The following is a 19,797-nucleotide window of genomic DNA, read 5'->3' on the forward strand; positions in this document are numbered from 1 at the left end:
GCACGCACCGAGCGGGAAGGCCCTTATGGGCCGCCCCAACCGCGTTGGGGGGAAGCTCCTCTTACCGGCTGCTCCGGCAGCTCCTTGCGCGGCGGAGGACCCGCAGGGGGCCAGGGAGGACCCGCGGTTCCCGCCCCCGGCCCGCCCTGTGGTGACAAGCGGGGAAAGGGGCGGAGCCACCATTGCTGCCCGCGCGCCCGCAAGCCCAATTATAGCCGTGCGCGGGGCTCGCGCGCCGCCGGGCCAATCAGGCGCAAGGCCGCTCCCCCTCCTCGCGCTGTCTCGTGACACTGGCCCCCGCGGGGCGATAGGCGGGGCTGGGGGCGCGGCCGCGCGGCCCGGCCGTTAGGCAGCGCGCGGCGCTGGGCGGGCGGGGCAGCCGGTGAGGAGCGGGGCCGAGATGGCGCGGAGTGGCCGGGCGCTGGGCAGGGCTCTGGCCCGGGGGCTCGCCGCCGCCGCCCCGCCGCGCACCGCCGCTGTCAGGTACGCGGGGCGAGGCGAGGCGGAGTGAGCGCGGGGATGACAGCCGGGAGGCGCGCCGCCGTGTTCCGTCCCGTCGTGGGGCCCCGCCGCCGCACCGCCTCTCAGAGCGTCGGCCGAGCGGCCCCGGGCCCGGGGGCGGGTGAGGGTGAGGCTGCCTGAGGCGCGCGGGTCCTCAGTAGGCTCCAGAGTGAACGCTGCCCGGCGGAAGCTGGTGGCTCTGGGGAAGGGAAGGAAGAAGCTGCTTCTCCGTGAGGGTGCCAGAGCCTGGAACAGGCTGCCCAGGGAGGCTGTCTCCTCTGTAGACATTCCAACCCGCCTGGACACCTTCCTGTGTAACCTCATCTGGGTGTTCCTGCTCCATGGGGGGATTGCACTGGGTGAGCTTTCCAGGTCCTTTCCAACCCCTGACATTCTGGGATGCTGTGAAGGGGAGAGGGACCCTGGGACCCCCAGCTCTGTGTGGCTTGGTGGCTGTTGGCTCCTTCCAACGCGGGGATAGAACTAAACGATTTGTAGATTATAAACTTAGCTCTTCGCTTGAGCCAGTGGTGTAACTTTGAGCAATCCATTAAAGAAGTGAAAAACCAAGTAAAGTGCTCAGATGTTTTCCACTTCAGAAAATGCAACAAGTTGCTTGTCCCCAGATCGCATGTAACAACCTGAAAAACAAAATGTGCCTTGGGAGAAGAGCTGATCTCGTAACTTTAAGAAAATGAACAGGCAGATGAGTGTAATCTGAAAATCTTCAAAGAGGAGGAAAAAAGTTCACCTGTTGCTACTGTTATGGCAGTGGTGCTCTGTTTCTTTGTTAAATTCAAAGCCTCACTATCATCCTCATAAAACCAGTGAAAAGGCAGAATAGAGGTTGGTTCAGGATGTCAAATTTCAAGCAGTGATTTGACATAACTGTTACTGTGCAGTGGTATCATCTGTCATTTCACTTGGGTCACATTTCTTTGTGGTTTAATTTTTAGGATGTGTTTGCAATAGTAAAACAAAATTTTGGTAAAACAAAATAGCTGTTTTTTAAATAGTATGTTAGAGTGCTGAACTGAGGGCAAAAATCAGTTAATGGGAAGGGTGCATGGATAAGGAAACTCATTAAGTAACTGGTTGCAACCTCAGTTTCCAGTGTAAGCTATGAGGATCTCGGCAGCTGGTTTTAGACAAGTGCAAGCTGAATGCAGACGGGTGCCGTGTGATTTGTGGCCATGAGCCGGGTGCGCTTTACCTCTTGCAGTTGTTGTCGGAGCCTTTCCTGTGCCGAGCAGCAGACTTCAAGGACTCGGGTGGTAAACTGGCCTCTTGCGCTTATTCAGACAGAGATGCTAATGAGGACACTTGTTGGCAACACTCGGTTTTGGGGATGTGAACAGGTGTCAACAAAGAATTTGAATGAGATGGGCTCATACAAGTGCCATCAGATATCACCTTATGGAAGTAGCAGCTGGAAATAACAGTAAAAACAATTGCCCTGGTCAGGAGTTGGAGGTCCCTTTTTTAAAAAATAAGTTGATCTTTAGGGTTTGAAAATTGTGTAGCTATTAAAAATAATTACTGAACATGGATCACTTATGTACGTTTGCCATTCACGGGTAAATGCTTCTTTTTGGGGTCACGGCAGTCAAGTGATAGCGCGATCGGTGTCCACATGTTCAGAGGAAGCAGCGAGTGGCAGAATTGAGCGATGCTGTACGAGCAGCAGGGGGGTGGATACAGGGGTGTTGCTGTCAGAGGCTAAACATGGGTGGGTGGCGTGTCTGAATTCTTCTGCAGCCTTGATCAGGGTCACAAAACACGTGTGACGGTCCATTGAAATCTGTTGCTTTTGTGGTTTCTTGAAGAGGTTTGCTTTCCTGAACTGGGACTGAGCCCAGTGTGTTCTCACAGCATCTGTTTTCCTTCAGATAAAATTGGGAGAGAGGTGAAGTCTCACCCTGTTTGTTAGCGTTATAACCTCTCTTAACCTTGTCTTCCTTGGCTGGCAATATAATTGTGAAAAGGACTTCAAGGACATCGTCTTAGAGCAGCTAAAAGATAATAATCTTTAATAATAACCTGCAGAGATTGTTTTTTCAGCCTTGTAGCTGAAACAAGTCTAGATAAAACTGTGTGAGACAATATACCGGCATAGCATGGCAGTAAAAAAAAACAAACCAAGAGAAGGAACCTGATAACTAGTTTGTACTACGTACCACATGTAACCCCAGATGGAGAAACTAAAGTGACTTCACACTCCGGAATGGGGTCTGGTCCAAACATTTGAACACTTTCTATGAATTTGGGTGAGGCAGCTACAATATTACTGGCACGCTTCCAGCGTGTCTGTCAAAGCAATGCTTTTCCTTAAGAGTCTTCTCCAGACTGTGTGGAAAAATACAGACTATGTCCACATCTTTGAGATACAGTTGCAAACATTTGAAGAGCTTGATCTCTTAAGACTTTTAAAGTCAACCTTTTCTTTCTTAATTTCGATACCGTACTTCTGTCCCATCTGCAGTAATTCCTTTTCAGCTGCAGTGACTATAATCTGTGTTGTCAGTCATCTTGCTTATTTATTTTTAAAGTCTGTACAGACAGCTGATGGTGATGAGTATTTTCCTCTAAACTCACTACCAGTTAATTATTTGCCTGTCCCCTGATACAGCAACCATACAAGCTGACATGGTCACTCCTGGGTTATTACTGTGTTTCTTCAGAATTCAAAGTTATGTTGCTTTTTAAAGAACATGTTACTAATAATTTCAATTGTCTGAAATTGGTAACTGTAATTTCTTAGACTACTTTGGTGGTCAGTAAAAAATGCATCTATCTGTTCAGTATGTTTAAAAAAAACCCCAAACAACCCAAACCAACCACCAAACCAGCCTGATGTTGAGTGAGGAAGGTTGCTTCAATTTTTGACTATGTGAATCCAGAAGTATTAATAACAGTCCTGATTGTTTCTTTAGAGAAAGGGCAGAAAAAGACCTTGGCTGCTCTTCAGCTTCTGTTTGTAGAATCACTGACAGCAAATAGCAGCATTTTTAGCTTCCTGGTGTCAAAATTGAAAGCTTTTGAGGTAGCATTTCGCACCTTAACTGAGTTGATCTAGGCAAAAACCAATAATTTAGCAGAACAGAGCTATTAATCACAGTATTGGTTAGATTTTAGTGTAGATGTTGACAGAGAACACTGAGGTGCAATCTTAGAATTACTAACATTTCTTAAAGGTATTTTGTTAAGTTTTAGTTTTGAAAATACTGTGTCCAAGGTTTTGCATGATATTTTCTGGAGGATATTTTGAAATCTGGGCAACCGATGCGCTTTCTGAAAGGACTTTCAAAATGAAACTGTCCTTTGAAGAGAAGGAAGGATGGCAGCAGAGGATTATAGCAGATCCAATTTGGTATCTCCAAGTGGGACCTTCTCGCTGCATATTCCAAAAGGGTAACGTATTGCACACTGTGACTTGATATTGCTGTTAAGAAAGCCTGTTCTGCAAATTAAGTGCATATGAGGCTTGTTCATGAACTCAGGCTGCTGTGAAGCAAATGTTTAACGGGGCCCTTTGTATTTTACTCTGCCAGTTACTTTTCTCGTGACTGGGGCTATTTTTAGTTTCGCCTAAGGGGAAAAAAAAAAGTCCCCCTTGTATTTTTAACACTTCGTATACTGTTACAAGCCTTTGTTTTTCCATCTGACTCTGACATTTTCTGTAACGTTATACAACAGACTCTTCAGCTCACCTGAATGTGCTGTTATTTATTTTGCTGATACAAAACACATGTAAAAGCATTTTCACTGTTGCAGGCACTTGGCTTCCTGTGGTATTCTGATGACCAGAACTTCTCCTTTGCAAGTACCTGTAATGAGCCATACCTTTTCAAGAACTTTCTTCAAGATTGCTGCACCACTAGTCAACAAAAGAAAAGAATATTCTGAAAGAAGAATTATAGGGTTTGTATAGAAGTGTGGAAAGAGACTTTATGTGCTTATCGATTTTGTGTTTGCTGTGATTAACCCAAACCACTAGATGTTCAACGACTAAGCATCCCTGAAGACACATGTCCCTGTGACTCTGCCCAACTGGAGACTACAAAGGAGTTTTGACTTTCAGAATTTGTAGTCATAAGGCTTTTCCAGTCTGAAATTCAGTATTAAAAAAATATAAGAACTCAAACTCCTTGCCCCATAGAAAGTAACAGCAGAAATAACCCTTCTATTCCATGACAAAACAAAAACAACCCTGAAAGGGAAGAATTCACATCCGGTGAAATGGTGAAACCAACAGGAGTGAAAACTGTCACTTTGTTCCCTTCTGCCCCAAATGCATGTTAATGTTTGCACTTATGTTATGTTGTGCTTCTCACTTCTTGAGATTTTCTTCCTTAAGAGAAGGAAAATAATTAGTTGTGTAATGAAGAAAATTAGGCACATAGAAAAAGATTTTGAAATCCTAGTTGCCTTAAAGCTGGTGGGACAATTCCAGGTCATTTAATGAAACTGGGAACTGCCCCCCGTCTCTGGTCCACAATAATACAAACTACTTGTTTTTACTACGCTTAACATTCCTTTATGTTAGTCTCTTCAAAAGAGCCTTTGTCCAATAGCACTCACTGTTGAGTACCATTGACCATATGCTTAATTTTTAACACAGATGGAATGAAGCATGTGCTTCAATCCTTTTCAGAGTCAGAACTAAAAATTAAAAAACATGTTACAATAGAATCAACTAAAATATTGCCACCGTATTCTTTTATATGATTTCAATATCCTGCGTGAGCAGGAGGGCTGCACAAAATGACCTCCAGAGGTCCCTTCCAACATCAGCTGTTCTGTGAGGTTTTTCCAGTGCATGCATTTTTCACTTCATTATTTTTATTTGAGCTACAATAAGGGAAATGGTGTTCCTCTATTTAAACCTTATGAAATACAGTACTTTAGTTCTGATACATCTTTTCTTAGTAGCCATGAAGTGTAGATTATTTATGTGGAATGTCGAAGCTCTACCTAAATGGAGACACAGCTATACTCCAAAACTGTTTTTCCATTTGAAATGTGTGTGTATTTACCTGATATTGTAGAAGGTAGCAGACTGCAGGTTCACTGTTCGCTAACTGTACTACTGGATTTTGTGTGGTGTTTTGCATCTTTATGCAAAGACTTTTCCCAGTTCATGTTTTTCTTTTTTCCCCCCTCTTTTTGATTTCCAGAAACAGCGGTAGTGTTTTTAGGTGACTGTATGTTCACCTTGCAAACTGCCATTTATACCATCTTTGAAACTTTTTAATACCGAATTTGAAGTTAATACCTTGTAAATAATGTTCATGTTTCTCTTCCCAGGTATTCTATGCAGGAAATGTATGAAGTTGTTGCTGTTGTGGAGAATTACAAGCTATTTGTTCCTTGGTGTAAGAAGTCAGATATCTTATCGAAGCGCTCTGGATACTGCAAAGCACAGCTAGAAATAGGATTCCCTCCTGTAGTGGAGAGGTATACGTCAGTTGTTACCCTAGTGAGACCACATTTAGTTAAGGTAACTAATTTTTTCTTAGCTCTAACTTTCTGTAACCTTTTTCTGTTGAAATTCAAATTCATTAGTGCTTCAAAACAAAATTGGTGCTGGAAGTGCTTTGTGAGGCTCACAACTTGTGTTGTGTTTGTTTAAAGACTTGAGTTAACTGGAGAGAATTTCAATGTGCTTTTAAGGCATAAGCTGCCAAATGAGGGAGGAATTACTTTTTAATTTCCCTTTTCTGCAGAAACTAGCAGTCATTAACGAAGGTTCACCATTTTAACTAGCAGCCATTAATGAAGATTCACCATTTTTGTTTGGTTTTGTTAATGTTTTGTCCAAGCCTCTCTAAATGCAGGATTAGTACCGACTTTAAAGTTAATTTTGACAACTGTAGCCTCTGGTGCCTTAGCAAAACTGCTATCAGTCATTACTTTTCTTCTGACAATTTAAACTCGCTAATATGAGGAGTCTTTAACCTAAGTGTAGGATCTGCTGAAGAGCTTGTTATTCAGTGTATTGATAGGATAGAAGGGTAGATTTGAAGTCCATTTTTTAGAATTAATTTGTTCAGAATAGAAGCAGTTGTATTTCTCCTCCTTTTGTCTTTTCAAGAGCAATAATTGAAAACATCAAGGGAGAAATTTTAGATGATGTCTGGATCTTATAAGTAGTTTGCCTTATATATTCAAATGTGTTCTGGTTAGGAACAGATTCCTTAAAGCAAAACTGCCTTTCCCTTCCTGTGGCAGACCTTGACTGGGTTTTGGAATAACTAGTGGAATTACAACAGTCAATTGCCGTTCAAGATAATTGTTTGGATATCCTGTTTCGCTATTCTTTTCTAGGCTCTCTCTTAAGAGACACTGCTCAAAACAGAAACTGGGTTTCTCAGGTTCAGGGGAGATATGAATTGGAAGGGGAGTATGCAAAGTGCCTTTATTCAAAGCACTCAGTGACTCTAGAAAGATAAAAAAAATACTTTTCTCCCTTTATTAAGAAAGTTGAACAGCTACAATGGAAAATCTGCATTTTACATGCCGGCTGCTTTCCCTTTCTACTCTTCCCTGACAAGACAAGCTTTTTTCTTTCACATAGCTGTTAGATTGGCTTACTAACTTCCCCCCCCCGCCCCTCTAATTCACTCAAAAGGATTTCTTGTCTCAGAAAAGACCATGAAAGTAGTGAGGAGAACCATTTCTTTAGATTTCCTTTTCCTTTAGTAGCCTTTTCTCTGTTGGGATTATTATTCCTAGAAGTTGATATTATGCTCATATAATGGTAGGAACATTTCTAGAGAAGCGACAGGAATAACCAGGCAAAGGCAGCTGGTGCACTGCTCCAGCACAGTGTGCTACCGCGGGCTGCAAAATGAGCAAGGTTTGCTCCTTACAGCAGGTGCTTGAGCAATGGAAAAAAATAATCAGGAGCTCTTACCGTAGAGGAAAGCACGGAGTGAGTTTGCTACTTATAAGGCTGGGAGCAAGGGGGACACGCTGGCAGTTTTCCCGTTCTTCTTGCTCTTTTGGCAGCAGCACGGAAAGCAAAGCAAGGCCAGTTCTTCGTGTTCAATCTTCTTTTCGCTCCTCCCCGTCTGTTGTAGAAGTAGCAAGAAACTGTGGCTCATTCCTGGGCAGAAAAATGTCAGTATTTTCTGTGCTGTTGGTTAGCCTTTTGAGATGACTTACCTTAACACCTGTATGTCACAGGTAGTGGTCTTGGAGCAGAGCGGCTTGTGGAACAGTAACAACTTGTAAAAAAAAAAAAAAAGGTAAAAAAACCCAACCAAACAAAAAAGGTACAGAAATTCTCTCTAGAAACTCCAGGCCAATTGAGGTTATATGTTTGGATGATTTTGAATCAAACTTTTTTCTTTTATAGCCACACAAAATTAGCTAAATGTGCTAAAAGCAAAATGAGTGAAAATCAGGACCCTCTTGTCGTGAAAACTATGAAGCCAACTATTGCAAATACTTTATTATTTTAGAGGAGGACTGTATGCGTTAGTGAAATATGGCTTGCCAGTAACTAAAAGCCAGCATTTAGGCTGATTATGAACTTGAACTTGTAGTCTTTTTGGTGGCTCTTGATCACAATAGTATCTTGTGACAGAGAATGTTTGGAGTTTGTCTTAGGTTTGTTTTGATGCTAATGATTCCTATAGCCCAAGGCTACCAGTCTATATATCAGTATATAAAATATTCTGCATGTGTAATGAAAAATAAAATAGACAAACACAGTAAATATCCATATCTTTTGCTTAAAGCAGTGTTGTTCCAAATTCTGGTAAATAGCATTAGCATTATTTTGATATTCTGTGCATCATGCTAGAGGCCTGTTTTATGAACCTCAATACATTTTTTTTTTCCCTCTCCCTTAAAAGGAGTTCAATTATTTTGTCTAAAATGACTCTGTGCAAATGGGATCTCATCCTGGCTGCACTAAAACAGTAACTATGCCGTGACTTCCACTGTCTAACAAAATGCAAATGCAAACTTTAGTAATAGCGATTTGTCACATCTGTAAAAGGCTAATTGTAGCTTGACTTTTTAAACTTTATTTTAGGCCTCTTGCACAGATGGGAAACTATTTAATCACTTGGAAACAGTGTGGCGTTTCAGCCCGGGGATCCCTGGTTATCCAAGGACATGTACATTGGATTTTTCAGTAAGTATTGTAACTAAGAGTTCCACATGTTAGGAACAGGGCATAGAAACGGTGTCCTTTAGAGACAGGAGTTTTCTGTGAGGTGTCTGCACGTCACAGAACAGTCTAAGGATTGTTATTTCTTGCTATACAATTCTGATCGTGCAGAAGTTTTTAGACAGTCAAATACAGAGGGAGAAATAACAAACATACTTTGCCATTATCTCCTTTTATTACAACTTAACTCTTGGTATCAGAAAGCAGGTACTCTCCCATCTGTTCTATTTGGCCTGCAGTTTGATCAGTTTAATTTCCTGGCTTCCAATTTTTCATGTATTTTGAGTCTTACTCCTTCCTTCTATAATAACAGATTTAATAGATTTTTGCTGTCTTATTGATGGGATATCACTGCAGCTCAAGACCACGGCTCTTTAAATGGAGTAGCTGATTTAGTCTGTTACTCCTAGACAAGTTGTTTTCCGCTCAAGTTATTGCTTTTCCATTTTGTCTATTTAGTCTGTCACCACATTTTTTCTTAAATTTTATAGTCTGTAGAGTAGGTGTTGCATTGAGCACATAACTGAGGTTCAGAACAGGCTACAAAAGTACAGAGAAATGGGTTGATCCTGCTGCCATCTACTGGGATACTCTGCCTTAAAAATTATCTTCTGTAACTGTGAAAAATAACTTTTGGATTATTAGTAAACTAGCACATTAATCTCCTTGGGTTAATAAATTTCAGCTTATTACTGTATTGCACTTCGTACAGTTCAACAGTAAAAATGAATCTATAAGCACTCAAAAAAATTACATTTCTCATGGGATTTGCCAACAATGTTTGCACGTTATTTGCATGTGGTGTTTTAATTTCTCCAGGCAAGTAAGTACAGCAGGGAACTTATCTAGGTTGGTTTCAGCTCTTAAATGGTTTTATATATAGACTGAAGCACAGCATTGTTTTTACCATCTGCAAACATCATAAATGTTTATTGTACCTCAGGCTTTTACACAGTTACTGAACAGGATGCCAAACTACATGACAAATCTGAGACTTTCCAAAGGCACGTTAATTTTCCTCGTGCTTGAGGTCAAGCAAATGTAAATGAAGCTACACCTGGCTCATAGTCCAAGTAGCTTAATTACTTGTGTGCTACTGTTTCGCAGTTAATATGCATTGCATAAGCAGCTTCAGAGAAGCTGTATTTACATAAGCAGCTTCAGAGAAGCTGTATTTGCTCCATTTGACATTTAACCTGCTGATACTTCACAAATGAAAAGAATACTTACGTCTCAATCCAAAAGACATGCTATAGCAGAAGCAGTGAATGCACAGAAGACGTGTTGCTTTTCCTACAAACAGCTTCAGTTTACCTGTAAGTCTGCTGTCTTGCCATGCAGGGTTTTCTTCAGACAGCTTTCATCCACAAGTGAATTCTGTGTACAAAGTAAATAAGTTATTTATTTGTCAGTAGTTTTTCATTATCCCAGATATTTTACTTCCATTCTGTGATGCCTCATTTATTAAGTAAATACAGTTCTGAACAAAAGGGAGTCCTCTGACCTTGGAATAAGGCTTTTCTTCACAGGCACACTCACCCATCGTTCAGTTTTAGCTGTTCTTTCTCCCACAGCTGACTTGCAAACTGGAGATCCTTTCATGGAGTCCTCTATTTGTAACAGCATTTTACCACAACAGTACCTACAGGAGAAACAATCATCTCTATTTTCTCGAACAGGTTTCTTTTGAATTTCGCTCACTTCTACACTCAAAACTCGCTACGCTCTTTTTTGATGAAGTGGTAAAGCAGATGGTGGCTGCCTTTGAAAGAAGAGCATCCAAACTGCACGGCCCAGAAACAACCATACCTCGGGAGCTAATGCTTCATGAAGTGCATCAGACGTAAAAGGGATAATTGTAACAGCCTCCATCATAAACTCATTTGTACAAGAGGTGCCACGTCCTCCTTTGGGGCATCTGTTTCATGTCTGAGCTTTGTGTGTGACTTTATACTGTACAAACTCACCTGTTCAGCCAGATGTATATAGAATGTTCAAGCTACAGTCAAGTGCAACTTAAAGTGTTACCAGTAACAGACAATTAGCTACTGTAACACAAGGTATCTCAGGCTGCTGGTTATGAACTTGCCCATCACAGCGGAAGTTTTGCCTTTTTCAAGCTTACAGCTTTTTTTTTTTTTTTTTTTTTTTTTTCAGCATTGTAACATACTAACTTAAGTTATTGGGAGCGTGAATGTAACTTAACAGCATCAACTCAAGCCAGGGAAGCTGACGCTGTCTTTAGGCAGTGCGGAACAGTTTGTGCAGCGTCCAGCAGCAGGTGCTTTTAATCCAAATGAGTGACAAGCATGAGGCTGGAGCCTCCAGCTGCTGCCTTCCGCAAGGAAAAACAACTCAGCCTGAGCACTCCTGAGTTTTCAGGAGTTAGATGTAAGGGCTACACAGCTCACCTAATGCAAATAGTTCCTGTTCCAACAAAGCTTCAAGTCAATAAATGTTACCTCTGGAGTGCTGGGGCACAGATGCACACCCATCTGTCTGTCCTCTGCTGACTGCAGCCTGAGCACACCAGGGACACTTGTCACTAAATCCAACGATACAGCTCAACTTCAGTTCTTAAGAGTTTTTTCAGTACCATACGATCATTTATTTAATTAGCCCATTACAATTGTTCCCCATCTTGATTGTCAGTAGTTCTATTCCTTACATTAACCTTCTCTTTCCAACCTCTGAAGAAATGTAAATGGAACAGATTGTAACTCCTGGCTGGTGCTCCCTTCAGTACATCTTACCAAAACCAGGTGGAGCTTCAGGGCAGGTGCTGAGGCTGGTCCTTGCTCCCAAGTGTCTGCAACCTGCATGGTTACTAAAGAACAGTGTGTTAAATTACACAGGAAGGTATGTTTCAGGTCATTTAGGTCCTTTACCAGAAAGAGCAGCTGAAATTTCACAGGTTGTAGTAGGAAGCTGGGCAAAGTGTCAGCTGGATGAAGAGGTCAGTTTTAAAGCACCGAGAAGTTTGTAAAGCGGTTTTGTTTGTGGAGACAGATTAACATACACAAGTTTGGAAAGCAGGCAGGAAAGACTTTACACATCAATAGCACCAGCTGTGTGAGGTTGAAGAACAGTAGGTGGCAAACAAAGCAGTCATTTTTAAGGTTAAAGTAGCATCTAGGGTAAAATAACTAAAAATAAATCCTGGAGCACATTACCAGAAAACTGGAAGTCTCAAGTCAAGGAGACAAGACACTACACCCAAGCAAGTATTCAAACTCCCCCCAACCCTTTGTTAGCAAAGCCGACCTGTTTGATCCCACAGCACTATGGAAGATGCACACGGAACGAGCACTACAGACCAGCAAATAAAGTCAGTGCACGTGCCTTCTTTTTGTAGCATTGTTTAATATGCCAAAGAACTGCAGTGTCAGTTCAGCTCAGAGATTCCTTAGCAAAACCTAAAAGTCACCTGTATTTCAGAGAAAGACTCTAGGCACAGGAATGTTTCCTGGAGGGAAATGACCCGTCATTTCCAGGCATGTGTCAGATTTCTAGTAAATCTTAGAAGCAAGAGGGGGTCAAGGTTCTCCTGTGACTATGGCTTTGTGTGCAGATGAATAAGGTGATACATTTTGTAACTTTTGAGCAGTTTGTTTTATTACATAAAGGTCACATAACTGTATTGTTGCCTACTTTGTACACAATTGTCTAGTCTCACGCACAGTGGCTTCCAAGTTCTTCCTAGTACTGGCAAGCACCATTGAATTCTGAAACAGAGTATCAAGTGCCTTAATTAAATCAGGACCTTGGGTAGATGGATCTTGCACCCAGTTATCAGGAATGTACAAATGTCTTTATTCAAAAAAATACAAAATAAATTATCTGTAGGCATGGACAATGACTGTAAACAATTACGTGTGTTAAATGAAATCCAGTAACTGACGGTTACAGTGATTCTTTTAAACACCAGCCTCACTTCAGTCACTATCCACCCTCTTGCACTGACAGCTGAAGGTTTTGAAGTCGGAACTGTCAGTCTCACAGCACAGCTCATGATGCGTCCCTGGCCCAGGAATTAGAACATGCCCCCTCCCATCCCTCCACCCATCCCACCCATTCCTCCCATCGCTGCCTCCTTCTCTTCCTTAGGAGTTTCGGTCACCACCGCTTCTGCTGTAGACAAGAGAGACGCAACACCCGCAGCGTCCATCAGAGCGGTTCTCACCACCTAAAAATAGCAAAGAAACAACTTAATGCCTGCTGACTATCACATGAGCTGGGAAGAAGGAAAGCTGAGAATTCAGACTATTTTAGGTTACCTTCGTGGGGTCAATGATTCCTTTTTCTACCATATTTACAAAGTCCCCAAGCATTGCATCGTAGCCAACTTCTGCTGGACTCTGCAGGATTTTTTCAACTATTAATGATCCTTCAACACCTGCATTCTTCGCAATAGTCATTGCTGGGATTTTCAGTGTTCTCTTTATTATTTCAATGCCTGTAAGAAAAGGATGTTTAGAGTTACACATTACATACGGTGTTCCTATTGCCAAGGCATGGAATCGCGCTGGAGATCAATACAAAAAGGGAAAACCCTCTGAGCAAGAACATAAGCTCTTTTTATGAGCCCCAGGGAAAAAATGTTCTCTGCTACTTGCTGTTTGTCAACAAATGAAATCATTGCAGGCCATTCACACTTTTGCAAAAGGTGGTAAGGAGCATTATTACTGTAAGAGCACAAAGCCTGCTCCCGTTTGATGTGCCACGCAATCTCAAGCATTCTTAGATGTCCTGCCTGTCTGCAATGGTTTAACAGTCAGCTCTTCCTCTCGTGGTTGGCGATTCTTCGCAGGGGGCACTGCTGCCTTACGTTTGTTGGTGCTTTCACATCCAAGCAAAAGCTCCTTCCCACTGTAAAGCAGAGACTGTCAGACCCTTGGGATACCAGGTTGTGAAGATTAAGTGGCTAAAAAACGCACTGCAGGCAATCTGTAGTTAAAAGCCTCAGGACAGAAGCAAAGTCTATTTGAGTAATTTACTCACCAATTTTCTGATCTTCATTGGCCGGAGTTAAGGCATCTAATGCTGGAATGCAGCGAAGCAAGGCGCAGCCGCCACCCGGGACGATGCCCTCCTCCACAGCAGCGCGGGTCGCGTTCAGGGCATCCGTCACTCGGTCTTTCTTCTCGTTCACTTCAACGTCACTCGTGCCGCCAACCTACAACAAATCAGACCATGGTCGAGGTCTGCACAGGGAGCCCACGCAAGTGTACTGCTGGCTGTGCAGCGCAAAATTCAACAGCAAACTCAAGGCTAACCCAAAACAGCCAGGAAGCAAAGCTGGGCTCTCTATACCAGCAGTGTTCTTTTGTACCTTTGCACTCGAGAGGCTTAAACGTGGTTTTAGTTGATTATTTCATCAAGTTCTTAATACCAAGGTGTAACACTGCAAGAAGCCAAATTCCTGATCTGAATCAGCTGCTAAGATGATAAGACAACCCCGCGGCAGTAACTCAGATTAGCGATAAAGGACTGATACCGGCCCTTTCCCAAGTTTAACTCCTCACCTTCAACACTGCTACTCCATCAGAGAGCTTGGCCAATCGCTCGTTCAGTTTCTCTTTTTCATAGTCGCTTGTGGTGACTTCGAGCTGCTCAATGATTTCTTGAATGCGTTTCTCGATCTGAGCCTTTTCGCCCTTCCCCTTCAGAAGCATGGTGTCGTCTTTGGTCACAATGACCTCTCCAACTTTGCCGAAGTCATGAGGCTGAATATCTTCCACATTCAGGCTCAAACCCTCTTCTCCAAACACCTACAACAAATCATGTGAGAAGTTGGAATTCTCAGCTTCCCCATATTTGAAGTGTGTATATGAATTTTTGTGTATATGCATTTTTGAAAGAACAAGACCCAGCGTGAACACAGAAAATGCAAGACATGGACTTAAAAACACATATTATTTTCCTTCTTTAATACCATTAGCATTTCTTAGAGCAAAAATCCAATTAAAAATCATTACTTACAACACCACCAGTAGCAATGGCCATGTCCTTAAGCTGGTTTTTCCTGTTGTCACCAAAACCTGGTGCTTTTACAGCAACAACCTGAAGACCAACCTTCAGTCTGAAGAGAAGAAACGAAGAGAGCATCATTCCATGTGTGTTCAGAGAATGAGTCTAATTGCTAAAAACCAGCTATTTCAGTACAGCTCTAACAACCAAACACAGAGACCTTCATGAACCGCACTGGTTTTACTCAAAAAGGTAGGAAACCACTGAAATTCTGTCTGAACTGATGCAACTCTATAAAAGTTGCTGTTCCTTTGGTACTGCTAAGAGGACAATACAGCAAATTCAAATACACGCTTTTGCGTGCATTCCTTTCGAAGGATGAATACACACAAACAAAAAGCAGCCGTTATTTCTTTCCAAGTATGGATTTCGAGCCTCACCTGTTCAAGACTAGAGTGCTGAGAGCTTCTCCATCAACATCTTCAGCAATGATGACCAAAGGTTTGCGGTGAGAATTGGCAATTTCAAGAGCTGGAACTATGGACTGTACACTAGAAATTTTCTTTTCGCTGATTAAAACGTAAGCGTCTTGGAATTCACATTTCTGCCCTGCAGAAACAACGCCTTATCTGAACAACCCGATTGCAACAACATATCAAGCATTCTCTTAAACCCAAGGAACTACTTTGGAGCAACTGTTACCACTTTTCAAGGGCATTAAAAAAAAAAAAGAGACACAAATTGTTTTCTCCAAGACTCCACTTTCAATTGTAGTTTGTAGTGGAGTGTGGCAGAAGCAGCTTGATGGCAGCATGGACACCAAAAAACCCACACAACCAACCCACAAACCTCAAGTTTTTCCTGAGATAAGGACCCGCCGCTCTCCTGTTGTCATCGTATGACAGACTGTGAAACCTTTGCCACAGGTACCATTATTTCTAACTTATACAAGCCAATGTGAGGTATATGACATGAGTTACTGGTAACTCACCTTTGGTTGTATTAATAAAATATGGAGAGATGTAGCCTCTGTCAAATTTCATCCCCTCAATGATTTCCAATTCATCATTTAGAGTTTTTCCATCCTGTTTAGATGCAAGAAAGTCTGCATTAAAGATCCTTGTTTCCTACCAAAAGCACAAGTACATGCTACACACAACAGAATGAAAGGCTCTGAAGCATGTTATCAGTTTTATGCACTTCCTGTCCAAAATAAGAGGATTCTAAGAGGGGACAGCGATCAATCCCTGATCAAAAGGAGCTCTGGAGGGAGGAATCACAGCACGATACTGCATGTGAGCAGCAGCATCACGAAGGCCAGTCCTGGCTGCGGAAGAGCCTCACACCTGGTCTGCGTGTTGGCCAGTTCTTACCTTCACAGTGATTACACCCTTTCGCCCAACTTTCTTCATTGCATCCGAGATTATATTCCCAATTTCTTGATCTCCGTTTGCTGATATCGTGGCAACCTGAAAGAGTGCGCCATTTAATACCATGTCATAACACAAGTGATTTGTTTCCTCACTAGGAAGAAAACCAGAATAACCCCCTCCCATCCAAAACCGCAGCCTTGCTCTTGGCAGGGCTTCACAAGCACATACATTTGTGTCTTAAGACCACATTTCCGAATGAAACTTGAAAACGAGAAGAACCATCTACTTCTGTGCTAACTTCCAGTAGTGCAGCTGAAGGCACAACACTGGGACTTTTAAATAACTTAAGATGAAGAGCATTCAATGAAACATACCCTGAATCTTGATATATACTCAGTATAAATACTCAGGTGTCATACACCTACAATACAGCTCCATTAAGCCTGACTTCCCAAGCCTTCTTCTAAAGAACAGCTATGTAAAGTTGGTTTAATTGTTTTCTAACCTGTGCAATTTCTTCTGGAGTTGTAACAGGTTTCGACAGCTTCTTCAGTTCAGCTATGATAGTATCAACTGCAAGCATCACTCCTAAAGATGAACAGAATACTTGTGAGTGATCGAAGCGAGGTAAACAGCACAGAAAATAACAACAAACCAAACCAACCAGGTTCAGCTTCAAAGCAAAGTCAACACTGCAAAAATGCATCAAGTTTGCACGTTCAAAACCAAGGTCCTGGCATATAAAGCTTTACATGGCTCTTCAAGAGAAGGCAACTTATTCAAGAAGGCTGTCAAATTTGGAGTATGAAAAGACAATAAAATTTGAACATTAAAAAGAAGGTAAAAGCAATTACCCCTCCTGATTTCAACTGGATTAGCTCCTTTGCTGATCTTCTCGAAGCCTTCCTTGGCAATAGCCCGTGCAAGCACCGTCGCCGTGGTGGTACCATCTCCCGCCTCCTCATTTGTGTTGTTGGCAACGTCTTGAACTAACTTGGCGCCGATATTTTTGTATTTGTCCTTTAAATCAATTGCCTTTGCTACTGTCACCCCATCTTTTGTCACTTTGGGACTCCCCCAGCTTTGTTCAATAATAACTGTTCTTCCCTAGGGTGACAAAGAATATTAAGTCAAAGCCACATAATCCACAGCATGTTCCTGTAAAAGTTCAACTGAAGATGAAAACCCTTTTCAGCAGCCACAGCTGAACAGAAACATCCCCCTGCACCCAGCTTGCACCTGGGACCTTACGCCAGCGCACACATCACCGACCTTGCGCAGAACTGGAAAAATGCCTCTGAGCTTTTATATTTTCTTATTATGACAGACTCAGAAGCTGGGGCGGGAGCTTCGGTTACTGATGTTGAACTTGTTGGAGAGCTTACATAATTCTAACTCCGGGCTATAAAACATTTGTGCCAAAGTAATGCATCATCTGACTTCTTACTGCTGCTTCATTTTGACCTGCGCTTCTCCCACATCTAAAAGCAGAGCAAACACTCTCTGGAAAATCCTGCTAGGTTCCTCCTGTAGCCTCTCCTTGTTTTGCCTTATTTTATTCTATATTTTAACATGGTCTGATTCCAAGTGTATGTTTGGACAGCAACACAACAAAATCTTGTTATATCTGATCACATTGAATGTCTTAAACACTTTTTGTCTGCGTTTCTGAAAACACACGTGCATTGGAAATGGGCCTATGTATCAAGAACCCAAGCACCCACATAATCTAGTCCTGACAAAGCAATCACCGCGTTGGCAGCAGCATCAGAAGATTGTGCAAGACCACAAGCCACGTTTCTTTAAATACAGAACAATGCCAGAGGGACATTCCTCACCAGAGTGGCATTTCTTCAAAAAGCTGGGAACAGAGTCAGGTGTCACAGCACAACCCCTACAATTCCACAAAGGCGTGCAGAACAGCACACCAAGTCAGAGCACTGGAACAAAGCCCCCAAGGTTACACTAAGTTGCACGAAGAACCGACCTTTAACCAGCGCATTAGAACTACGCTTAGGCATTCACAAAGTAGCCAGATCCAGGAAAAAAACCGAGAGTTAAATTAACTGACTACAGTTCAACTTTGTTCCTTTATGGAAAGCAGCCACAGCTCGCTCACATCACTTAACCTTCGTTTGCTCAGCTTATGGCACGTTTGCCTTTGACTAGGAGAGCGCAAAAATGTGCAAGAAATACATGAATTAATTTAACAGAGGCCAGGCAGCCTCGAGAAGAACTACCATACGTATGCTGTTATTGTATGGGACAGATATTCCTATGAGCGCAAAGAACAGTGTCGCTCCTTCCAAAGGAAGCTCATTTCAAGCCTTACTGCACGTTGCATGACTGTGCAGAATACACTGAGAACTTCCAGGGCATCATACACTATGTTCTGTCCTATAACCAACACTGCTGAATGGCACTGGGAACATTTACACCAGCCAACTGAAAACTCAACAGGACGCTTGCAATGTTTCTTTCACCTTGTCAATAATAAAATATAAACTGTAATTTGTTAAAAAAAAGAAAAACAACAAACATGCTAATTAACCCACCTCATAACGTAAATAGTTAAATGATGAACTAAGCCACTGTAACCCATTACACACATCCCCTTCACCTTCAAAGTGTTTAAACAAACATTCTGCATCTTTCAGTTTACACGTGCTTATTGTCATGGCTGAGATGACAGAAACAAGAACACGGCTGCTTGCAGCACTGGCCATTACAGATCCGCACACAGCAAACGTGCAGCTCAACCAGGGCAAAAATAACAGCCGGTTCCCGCTGCAAGCAATGAATGTAGTTACCTTTGGCCCCATGGTGACGGCTACAGCATCTGCCAGAAGATCCACTCCTTGCAGCATGAGAGCTCTGGCGTCTGCTCCGAACTTCACATCTTTGGCGTAGGCACGCGTGAGGTGCGGGGCGAGCGCCCTGGACACCGGCCGGACCTGGCGCAGCACTGCGGGCAAACGGAGCATGTCTGCGAGAGGGAGAGAGACACGGGGGTGAAGAGAAGCGTTATGGTCTTGCACAGCTAGCTCTGCGGTCAAAGAGCGGGGAGAGGATTCAGGAGATAAGGCAGGCGATCGGGGACTTCTGCTTCTTCGGCGGGTTGATGTAAATGAGGGAAAGCGGCGGGGCGGCGGAGCGCGGCCCCGCCAACAGCCGCAGCTCGGCTCTCCGGGCGCTGCGGGGCCTGCGGCCGCGTGTCCCCGCCGCAGGACGCGCTCAGCAAGGTCAAGGGCCGCTCGCCCCCTGCCGCCCGCCCCGCCGCGCTGCACCGGGCCCGGCCGCGCCGCCCGGACCGCGGGGCTGCGGGGCTCCCGCCACGCGGGCCGCGCTCCGCGCCGCCGGCCGTTAACCGCGCGCTCCGCACGGGCCCGGCCGCTCCCCGCGCGGGCACCCGCAGCGGTAACGGCGGCCGCGGGGGTCGGGCGGGCCGAGCCGAGCCGAGCTCACCTGCGGGGAGCGGGAGCAGCAGCGGGCGCCTCCGCCGTCCGGACTCGCGGCTGAGCGGGCAGGTCTGCGCGCAGCGGCGGGAAGGCGCTGGGCACTCACCGCCTGGGCCCCGCCCCCGCCCGCCAGCGGCCCATGTGGGGCTCCGCGCCGCCCGGCCCGGGAACCGGCATAGCCGCCCGGCCCCGCCCGCCGCGCCGGGCCGCTGGGCGCGCTGCGCGCATGCGCGGTGAGCTCCAGCATGAACCACTCAGGTTCCGGGGCCCGCCAATTCCAGAACCTTCTGGAACGCTCATGCTCGCCGGAGGT

The 19,797-nt window shown here is 43.9% G+C and overlaps 2 protein-coding genes across 3 annotated transcripts; one reads left to right on the plus strand and one right to left on the minus strand.

The window, feature by feature from the left end:
- Window positions 1–326: 326 nt before the first annotated feature.
- Window positions 327–12,539, plus strand: COQ10B (coenzyme Q10B). 2 transcript variants are annotated; one of them, XM_065069973.1, is made up of 5 exons: window positions 327–483; window positions 4,276–4,422; window positions 5,809–6,001; window positions 8,546–8,647; window positions 10,363–12,539. In XM_065069973.1, the coding sequence occupies exons 1-5, from the start codon at window positions 401–403 to the stop codon at window positions 10,528–10,530; spliced, it is 693 nt and encodes a 230-aa protein (XP_064926045.1). In that variant the 5' UTR covers window positions 327–400; the 3' UTR covers window positions 10,531–12,539. The 2 variants fall into 2 exon arrangements, with proteins under 2 accessions (XP_064926045.1, XP_005504088.1); XM_005504031.3 differs by lacking the exon at window positions 327–483 and adding an exon at window positions 3,632–3,912.
- On the minus strand, window positions 12,473–19,721 carry HSPD1 (heat shock protein family D (Hsp60) member 1). The gene is made up of 12 exons (XM_065069968.1): window positions 19,492–19,721; window positions 18,837–19,012; window positions 16,881–17,133; window positions 16,532–16,614; window positions 16,027–16,122; window positions 15,645–15,738; window positions 15,094–15,262; window positions 14,666–14,765; window positions 14,209–14,454; window positions 13,685–13,859; window positions 12,961–13,139; window positions 12,473–12,869 (listed from the first exon to the last, which is right to left on the minus strand). Exons 2-12 carry the CDS (start codon window positions 19,008–19,010, stop codon window positions 12,717–12,719), a joined length of 1,722 nt encoding a protein of 573 aa, XP_064926040.1. The 5' UTR covers window positions 19,011–19,012; window positions 19,492–19,721; the 3' UTR covers window positions 12,473–12,716.
- Between the last annotated feature and the right edge of the window lie 76 nt (window positions 19,722–19,797).

Source organism: Columba livia, chromosome 7 (assembly GCF_036013475.1).
Source record: "Columba livia isolate bColLiv1 breed racing homer chromosome 7, bColLiv1.pat.W.v2, whole genome shotgun sequence".
Classification (NCBI taxonomy): Eukaryota; Metazoa; Chordata; class Aves; order Columbiformes; family Columbidae; genus Columba; species Columba livia.

Bases quoted from the DNA above. Each gene is read 5' to 3' on its own strand.
- HSPD1 (XM_065069968.1), bottom strand. From the start codon at position 19,010: ATGCTCCGTTTGCCCGCAGTGCTGCGCCAGGTCCGGCCGGTGTCCAGG. The intron at 15,739-16,026 runs GTAAGAACTGGC...GCATCTAAACAG, and splicing joins AGGGTGTAATCACTGTGAAG to GATGGAAAAACTCTAAATGA. The intron at 13,140-13,684 runs GTGAGTAAATTA...CTTTTCTTACAG, and splicing joins CAATGAAGATCAGAAAATTG to GCATTGAAATAATAAAGAGA.
- COQ10B (XM_065069973.1), top strand. From the start codon at position 401: ATGGCGCGGAGTGGCCGGGCGCTGGGCAGGGCTCTGGCCCGGGGGCTC. The intron at 4,423-5,808 runs GTTTGTATAGAA...TTCTCTTCCCAG, and splicing joins TCTGAAAGAAGAATTATAGG to GTATTCTATGCAGGAAATGT. The intron at 8,648-10,362 runs GTAAGTATTGTA...TTTCTCGAACAG, and splicing joins CATGTACATTGGATTTTTCA to GTTTCTTTTGAATTTCGCTC.